Source organism: Montipora capricornis, chromosome 3 (assembly GCF_036669925.1).
Source record: "Montipora capricornis isolate CH-2021 chromosome 3, ASM3666992v2, whole genome shotgun sequence".
In the NCBI taxonomy this organism is placed as follows: domain Eukaryota; kingdom Metazoa; phylum Cnidaria; class Anthozoa; order Scleractinia; family Acroporidae; genus Montipora; species Montipora capricornis.
The window spans coordinates 47,560,689-47,570,688 of NC_090885.1; the positions used below are offsets into that span (position 1 = coordinate 47,560,689).

Consider the following 10,000-nt stretch of genomic DNA (forward strand, 5'->3'; position numbering starts at 1 on the left):
GATGACGAATATCGTTGTCGATAAGAGTACAGACAACGCTAAACCACTTTCGATTTGTTGAATTTATGTGTTATCCGTAACTTACTTTTTATATCAGTAATTAAATGATAACTAATAATTATCATTACTGACCAAGGTCTCTGGTAGTTGTGACAATGTTTCCTTTAGCTGATCAACAGTGCTGACATTTTCTGGAAGATACAGTGCTCTGGACATCAACAGGAGAGATGCTGGAATTTGCTCATCCAGATGCAACTCTAACCACTGCAAAACAACAACAATCACTGTCAATTCACTTTTAACAGCAATGTTCCCTTAAATTAACTGTTTTAAATCATGGCCAAAAACCAAGCAATAAATTTTCAATTGACTGTTGCAGATTTTACTGTATGCCAAACATACAAGTTAATTTCGTACTAATGAACAAAATAGTGTATGAAATGAATCATATATTGAACCCCGGATATGAAATCAAGTGAAGCTATGATCCTTGTAGTGATGAATACAATCTTTTAGCAATTGGGCACAGAAGCCTGAAAAATTCAGGAGTTCAATGCGGTTTGAACCTCGGTTTGATTTCATATCTGCATTTCAATATATGATTGATTTCATATATCATTTCGTTCGTTGATTCATTCATAATGGGAACGTTTGTTTGTTGAACCCTAAAGTAAATATAAACTGTTTTATTTCTTTGCGCGCCTACAGGAGACCTTCACAGCTAAATAATGATGGCGCTTTGCCCAGAACACCCTAAGTGCGACCAAAATTCCAAATTTGCACCCCTAAACGAGACGACAAGCATCCCTGCCCTTTTTATATGGAAGTCCTCCCCCTCCTCCTGGGATTCTATGGTCCATACATTCTGCCAAAGACCACTGCAGATGCTGTCCATGCCTTAACGTTCAGTTTTGACCGTTTTTATGTGGCTTTCCCACGAAGAGTGCTAAGCTAATACCTATATATCATCAGTAGTGACATCATTATTATTGTCATCTCTTTCATTGAAACAGAGCGCTATGCCAAACCGGAGAACACAGGCATACTCCTACATGAATGAAGGGGGTAGTTTCTAAAGAAACTGTGGTGCTGCGTCGATGGGGAAGTAGTATACAAAAATTTGGTGATATCAACGGAGTTGATGATGTAAATTGGCCACCGTACAGAGATTCTAAAAGCTGACGTTTCGAGCGTTAGCCCTTCGTCAGAGCGAATCGAGGGATTATGGGTTACGTGTAGTTTATATAGTAGAGTAGGAGCTACGCTATTGGTAGTAACATGGCAACGTGAAAAATAGGAATATATTAGTTAAATGAAAAGCGTTCGTTAATACCGTGAGGATTAAGGGTGCCGATTTGAAAGATGAATTTTTGTTCCAGATTCTTGCGGCTTTCCGTCGTACCTAGATGTAGGGAAAGGCCGCAGATAGCTATGTGTTTTTTGGAGTGGTTAGGCAGATTAAAATGGCGAGCGACTGGCTTAGATGCATCCTTGTCATTCTTCTCAACATCGCGAAGGTGTTCGCGGAATCGGTCACCTAGTCGTCTACCTGTCTCACCAATGTATAATTTATTGCATAACGTACAGGTTATGCAATAAATGACATTTGCGGAGGTACATGTGAAACGATCGGTGATCTTAACAGATCGCTCAGGTCCCGATATCTTGCTAGTGTTAACAATGAAAAGACAAGTTTTGCATCGTGAGCGCGCGCATTTGAAAGTGCCGGGTTGCTCGTTAGTTTTGAGCGCGCTTCTAACTAAAAAGTTGCCTACGTTTTTGTCGCGTTTGAATGAAATAAGTGGAGGTTGCGAAAAGATTCTACTAGTCTCGGGATCATTTTGGAGTAATTCAAAATTACTAAGAATGATGCTTTTGACTGCGTGATTATGAGGATGGAAAGTGAGGGTGAATGGAATTCTGTCATTCTTATCTTTTTGTGACGTTTGTAGTGATGACTGTCGATCAAATTGTTGGGCGCGATGATGGCCCGCTTTGACCACAGAGACAGGATAGCCACGTTTTTCGAAGAACTGGCACATCTCCTCTGATTTGCTGGAAAAATCACTACATAGACGTCGAAGTCTAAGAAATTGAGAATAAGGAATGGAGTTCTTGACATGTGATGGATGTGACGATGAATACAACAAATAACTGTGTGAATCTGTAGGTTTGTAGTGCACACTAGTACATAGCACGTTGCCTCTAATAGAAACTTTGATATCTAGGAAAGCCAATGAAGTTTCCGAAATTTCCCAGGTATATTTAAGAGCCGGATGAAAAGAGTTGACGGAGGTTATAAATTGATCGAGTTCTTCTCTGCTGGATGAAATAGCAAGTACAATGAAAGGTTACGTTTATACAAACGTTGGCCGTGTAGCGTGGGAACTGAAGATGTAAAAGTTCCCACGGCCTGCTCCCGTCTGACCTTGTAGCTCAGTCGGTAAGAGCGACGGAGATCTAACCCGAAGGTCGTGGGTTCAATTCCCACCCTGGTCGGAGTTTTTCTCTGTCCTTTTGTGGGCCAATTTCCATCAGTAGGGCTAACGCTCACATGGTTCATATGGGATAGAAATCGAGCACTTCACATTACATTCTATTCAGTTAACTCTGGATGAAATAGCGCCGATGCAGTCGTCGATGTAGCGGCCGTAGAGTTCAGGTTTGGGGCCGTTGTACTGATTAAGAAATTGGTGTTCAACATATCCTACAAAAAGATTGGCATAGCTAGGTCCCATTCTTGTGCCCATCGCTACACCATTAATTTGTTTGTAATAGTTGCCGGCGAATGAAAAACAGTTCAGCGTTAAAACTAGTTCGGCAAGGCGGAGGAGCGTTTCCGAGCTAGGTTCTTTGACAGTGCGTTGATCGAAAAAGTGTTTAAGTGCTTGAAGACCTTCGCTATTAGGAATGAGTGTGTATTGAGATGTAATGTTGGCCATGGTAAAAAGAAGTTTGTCTTGGCCGGAGAAATTGAAATCGCGGAAAATTTGTAGTGCGTGTGTACTGCCTTTAATGTATGATGGCAAAGATTTGACGATAGGCGTCATAATCCTGTCTAAGTAGCTAGAAATGAGTTCGGTGGTGCAACTACAGGCAGAAACGATGGGGCGACCTGGGTTGTTGGGTTTGTGAATTTTAGGCAAGAAGTAAATGCACGAAGTTCTGGGGGTGTTGATGATGAGATTAGTGGCAGTGTCCGGTAAATCTTGATTAACTATAAGATTCTGAAAGGTGTCTTTGACAAGTTTTTGATTTTTGGAAGTGAGATCTTTAGGGATTTTGGCATAAAACGTAACTGTACGGCCGCTACATCGTCGACTGCATCGGCGCTATTTCATCCAGCAGAGAAGAACTCGATCAATTTATAACCTCCGTCAACTCTTTTTATCCGGCTCTTAAATATACCTGGGAAATTTCGGAAACTTCATTGGCTTTCCTAGATATCAAAGTTTCTATTAGAGGCAACGTGCTATGTAATAGTGTGCACTACAAACCTACCGATTCACAAAGTTATTTGTTGTATTCATCGTCACATCAATCACATGTCAAGAACACCATTCCTTATTCTCTATTTCTTAGACTTCGACGTCTATGTAGTGTTTGCTCCGATTTTTCCAGCAAACCAGAGGAGATGTGCCAGTTCTTCGAAAAACGTGGCTATCCCGTCTCTGTGGTCAAAGCGGGCCATCATCGCGCCCAACAATTTGATCGACAGTCATCACTACAAACGTCACAAAAAGATAAGAATGACAGAATTCCATTCACCCTCACTTTCCATCCTCATAATCACGCAGTCAAAAGCATCATTCTTAGTAATTTTGAATTACTCCAAAATGATCCCGAGACTAGTAGAATCTTTTCGCAACCTCCACTTATTTCATTCAAACGCGACAAAAACGTAGGCAACTTTTTAGTTAGAAGCGCGCTCAAAACTAACGAGCAACCCGGCACTTTCAAATGCGCGCGCACACGATGCAAAACTTGTCTTTTCATTGTTAACACTAGCAAGATATCGGGACCTAAGCGATCTGTTAAGATCACCGATCGTTTCACATGTACCTCCGCAAATGTCATTTATTGCATAACCTGTACGTTATGCAATAAATTATACATTGGTGAGACAGGTAGACGACTAGGTGACCGATTCCGCGAACACCTTCGCGATGTTGAGAAGAATGACAAGGATGCATCTAAGCCAGTCGCTCGCCATTTAAATGTGCCTAACCACTCCAAAAAACACATGGCTATCTGCGGCCTTTCCCTACATCTAGGTACGACGGAAAGCCGCAAGAATCTGAAACAAAAATTCATCTTTCAAATCGGCACCCTTAATCCTCACGGTATTAACGAACGCTTTTCATTTAACTAATATATTCCTATTTTTCACGTTGCCATGTTACCACCAATAGCGTAGCTCCTACTCTACTATATAAACTACACGTAACCCATAATCCCTCGATTCGCTCTGACGAAGGGCTAACACTCGAAACGTCAGCTTTTAGAATCTCTGTACGGTGGCCAATTTACATTATCAACTCCGTTGATAAAACCAAATTTCTGTATACTCCTACATGAGTCAACTGGACAGTAGTTACAAAATTATTGAGGGACGTTGACAACTATCTTCCTCGAGGACATTTTTTTAGAAGAATGTGATTCATTAGAACAGTATTCTCATGCTGGAGGTACATGTATCCACAACACCTAATTACTGAAAGTCCACCATTTAACAGATCAGTCAGAGATTTAAGACCAGCAGCCTTTATTCAAGGTGACATGGCTCACGTGATCCTGCCATTCTAAGACTAAGCCTCAGAAGATATGCTGAAGAAACAGCTAAAAATGCCATACATGCAGACATTTACACAATCGAGAGGAGGAGCATGACAAATTCAATTGATTCCCAGGAAAGACCCTGATGACCTGCTGAGGCACTTACTGGTCCTTAGGAAATGCAGAGATAAATATTTGATTGTGCACCAGATCACATGTTATTTATTTAGACTAGTAGTGAACCTATTTAAATTAATTGCCATTTCTCTCCTTAAAATGAGCCAGTTGTACTCAGTTCAAATCCTTTGGGAATGAAACGTTTTATTCGACGTAATTCCAATCATTTAAATGTGAATGCTACATTATCATGCAAATGCAACGTACAAAGAACCTTAAATGGGTTATGTCGTGCAATATGATGTAATTTCATGACACCCAAAATGCCCAAAAAGTAGAACGAAACATACAATACAATACATACTTAATTGACCGGTCCCCATAGGGGCTTTTCAGGGCCAATGAAACAATCAACGAAACAACAGAACACAACAACGGCAACTGGCCGGAGGCAAACCAGTTGGTTATTTACAAGTGCAGCGGGGAAGTTGAACCAGGGACAACCAGGAACAAATTCAGCGAGTGGTCAGAGCGGGTCTTGAACCCGGGATGTCTGCATCTCAAGGCAGGCGCCCTAACGACTGGGCCACACTGCCTCCTTAGAACATTGCAATAACCACTTAAAACCGTTGAACAACATTAAAGAAATACAGCAAAAGAAAAGAGAAGCATGGATGGTCACAAATGGACAAGATTGAAACGGATTGCTTTTGGGTAATTTTGAAAAAAGTTGGCCCAAGGTTTTTCAAGTTTATGGCAAATTGCCTGGATAAAGGTCATTTTTGCTCAGATTCATCTTGTTACTGATGTAACGATAGCTTTATCAATAAGGGAATTCCACATAACCATTTTAGAGTTTTAGACTCATCATTAACAAAAGATTTCCCCTCAACACCCTAAAATAACGTGACATAGCTCCGCGAGATTTGAATTGGGTACAACACTTAAAGTTAGCTAAATCGGTTTATGCAGGAATGCTAAGTAGTTTACAATCACCATCACAGAAATAGACCTACGCAAGTCACCAGCTTGGCAATGGGTAAAAAACTGTCATGCCTTTTTAGTTTTACATATGATTATTCTTATGGCACCTACAAATTTAAAAGTCTCAAGTGGAAAACAGAAAAATATGGTCGTTAAAAAATTATACAGGGCCAGAGATTTATCTTCTGTTTCAAATTCCTGTTTTACAGTTGCTGGCAAGGCCCTTTGCATCTCATAATTTCATTTGTGAATGTGATTTTGATTATCACATTGCAACTTGATCCGAAACAACTACTTGGTCTTGACAAAACAGGCCGTACTTATCATGAATTTACCTGGCGAAGTTGAGATCTTAATCTGGCAGAGGGAACACCAATGGCTCTCATACCACGTGCCTGGCAAGCTGATTGCAATTCTTGCTCTGTCAGGCTGTCAACACCTTCCCTTTGAATTAACTAGTGAACAAACATGTTATTGCATACCCATTATTAAAAATTTTATTTTATATTGTTATTCATTGATTTAGAAATAGCATTCTGCAAAGTTATCACACCAACCTTGCAATTTGCATACATGTAGGAATATCAGACAAATAAAAATATAACCAAAATTGAAGCAAAAAGATTGAACCACAACATAATTATACATGTACATCTTGAACAATGACTGTATCCACTCTCATAAATTCAAAGATGTTAAGATAAAAGATCGATAACAATGAATCTGATTGCTGACACCATAAAATACAGTTCTTAACCTTTTAATAGATAAACTAAATTTGGCAATATACCATTATAGTCCACAGAATGTGTTAAAGATTACTTGTGAATACATTTACAGTAGCTGGCTGTCAATCAAGAAACTTGAAATGCTGCCTCAATACATTGTACTAAGTACCTCCCATTTGGAAAAAAATGGTCCTGCATGACATGAAGGAAGTGTCTAAAATCGGTATGCTCTCTTACAATAATATTCAGGTTATTTTGTTTTGTTGCAAAGTCGTAATACATTAATGTTATGTCCATAATCAAAATTTATTCAATAATCATTAAAGACTAACCATGCACTTACCAGATCATCAGCTCTTAGTTGACGTAGCTTCATCCTTAACTGAAATCTCAAGTAATTATTTGTTCCAATTGTTGGCAACATAAGTAGCCTATTAATGGCCTTGAGCTGTGCACGGCTCATGTTATCTAGTGTAATTTGATCCTCAAACAGCTTAGAAAATCTAATAATGTCTTCATTGCTGGGTTGCTCTCCTTTCCTTCTTATCTATAAAGAAAAGTGACTTTAGTTTCTGCGAGCTATAGTTACAAAAGAACTAGTTAAAAAATGAGTACACAAAATCAAAATTAATTTTAATTATTAAGGTGGCTCAAACCAGTTTCAACACTCTCTTTAAAATGATTGATATTACAACACTATATCACATACATGTTACGTTACCATTATCATACGATTCTTTCAAAACAAGATGCAATCATTATTGTGACGTAATGGCAATGGGAAAGCCCAGCAAAAACACCCCATATTTTGGCTTAATAATAGTTGCTCATATCTCAAATTAAACAAACTCTTTGACCCCCATTGTGTATTGCTGAAGAATACCAGAAAGCCAACATGAAACTTTCAGAAAAGTTTAAAAAAACTCTGTGCAGCAGAATCAGAGCCACCTTAACAAAATCACAGACAACAAGGTACATGTAAGGGTAAATGTTAGCATTAGTTTTAGGTTAAGTTAAATGCAGCAGTTTATCCTTACTTAAGGAGCAGAATTTGGAGAAACTTCGTGGCCTTAATTGTCTGTATTCCAAGACACAAGTGATGTTGAAATTGGGAAAAAGATTATTGAAATCTGTGTGCAACTAATTACATGCATCTCTAGACATATCTCATTTTGGGATGCTTTCAAAATCTCAGTAATATCTTTGGGCTTCTGGCAAAATGATCAGATCCTTTGTGAAACAAATCCTTGAATTCTTCATAAAAAACCTGGTCCTTTTGAAAAACATTGGCCCAGGTAAAGGAAAGTGATACCAACCAACTTAAACTGAAATGAATCAAAACAATAAGTTTCGCCATTAACCCATTCACCCCTAAACCGGTCATACATAGTATTTTAATCTGTCCAATGCCACACAATTTTACTCATCAATGGGAAGCCCCCAGGAGTCAATGGGTTAAAACGTGTACATTCACAATAACTGATAGTATTACTTTTTCAAAGAAATTTGCAAACTCTGAAACAACTTCTTGAGTTTTCTTTTGCTTCGCTGTAACTGCCATTTCTTCAACTGTGTCCTGCAAAAACTTTGCCATCTGAATTTTTACTTTCAGTTGCTTCTTCTTGTTTTCTTCCTGTGTTACAAAAACACAAATTAAAATAATCCATGTTACCTTACAAAATGTATCTATCTCATGGCAACATATAGTTATTGGGAAATAAAAATAATTACAGGAAACAATCCAGCCATTCCAAAGAGCTTTATTTTCAAAAAAAGTTGACAGGTCTGAGCAAAAGTTTAGATGTTCGTGAATGAGTGTAGAAGTTTAAAACTGACTAGTAGATATAATTATGATAAGTTCCAGTTTGAGTTTTGATTTAGTTTAGAGAGACAACAAAGCAAAGATTTGTGAGACAAGACATACATGCACAGTTTACAGTCCTTGTCTCAGAAGACCATTTCAGATATTTAAATACAAAGGTAAGCACTTTCTGCTCAACTACTGTAAGAAACCCAAGTGTTCACCCCACCAGGGTTCCAACTTGCAACCTTTAAAGTGCATGACAGTGATATGAGAGACATGGGTCTATTCTCGATTTTATGTCACAAACTGTTTTGCATTCCTGTTTTCAAAGAAATTTTTCATCAATTGCAAAGGAGTTTGTCACGTAAATCGAGAATAGGTCCAAACCTCTCACATCACAGTTGTGAGTCCAAATTATTGCATAATAATTGATAATTTCGTGCATCTTTCCCAGCAGATAATAGCAAACTTTTGAGGTAAGAATCATCAAACACATTTGCTTTCGGTGGGGAGATCATTATTGTAGACTAAAAATATTGGAGTTTATATTTACTCTAAGTTACAGCAATCATGGAAAGCACCAGATTTTGCATTTTTTGCAATTTTGTATCTCACAGGTGATGATTTAAACATGCGAAAATAAAGATTACCCATTTATTTATCTCTCTGTCTCCTAGAGAGTAGTCCCATGCTCCAATGTGTCATATGGTTGGTTGTCAAACCACACGTCGCACTTCTTTGGAGCAAAAACAGTACTACAATGTACCTGTATTTTTTACACAAAATCAAACAGCTTTGGCCACAAAATGTCAAAGTCTCCTTTAATCTCAAGCTGGAAGTTAGTCCAGGTAAGGGCATGACAGGATGTCTTCAATGTTTTCTGATGTATGAGTTCTAATCAGATTTAATCATACAAGTGTTCATGCATGAACGGGTTATATTAATTTAAGGGTTTGATAGAGAGAGAATTTGCCCACATGTTTAGAGATTCAAACAAAGGAGGGTCTAAGCTTTTTGTCCAGAATGGGGACCCCAGTCAAAACTCAGCTTTAGCTCGTGCAGCTTGGGGCTGAAATGATGCCTATACCACCCAGAAGCGGTGACATAAATTGCATTGAAAATATTTTTCACATCATAAAAAGAATTTTGCAAGACGATGCACTAAGGAAGAACATATCTTTCAAAACTATTGTGCACGACTTTCCGATACTATTAAATCCTTACATAAAAACTTAATCGACAGAACCATCGCCAGTATGAACAAGCATGAGGAGCTTAACTTGGGTCAGGAATGTGGGTTCCCGCTGTTTAGGTAAAAAAAATTACCTAAATCTCAGTGGGAGTTGTAACAAGACTCACACTAAAAAGGCAGAGCGAGAGACAAAGGGACAGAGAGGTGTTAATCTAGTCACATTTGTTGGGCCGACTTTGTCATAAAGTTTTCAATGACGAGAAATATCTCAAATTACTTTAAATTAATTTTGAGTGACATGTCAGAATAGTCCAGAGGCACAATAAATCAATTTGAAATATTTTCTAAAACACGGTATACAACGGCCAGCATCATGCAATTAAAAAATGGAAAATTATT

General features: G+C 38.4%; 1 protein-coding gene across 1 annotated transcript in view; it reads right to left on the bottom strand.

The window, feature by feature from the left end:
- Positions 1-10,000, bottom strand: part of LOC138043293 (mitochondrial proton/calcium exchanger protein-like) — a 28,438-nt gene that overhangs the window by 7,343 nt on the left and 11,095 nt on the right. The window contains exons 5-8 of the mRNA XM_068889491.1: positions 8,098-8,238; positions 6,949-7,152; positions 6,213-6,332; positions 133-264 (exon numbers count right to left, since the gene is read on the bottom strand). Of these exons, the coding sequence (XP_068745592.1) occupies positions 133-264; positions 6,213-6,332; positions 6,949-7,152; positions 8,098-8,238 (597 nt within the window). The remainder of the gene's footprint in view (positions 1-132; positions 265-6,212; positions 6,333-6,948; positions 7,153-8,097; positions 8,239-10,000) is intronic.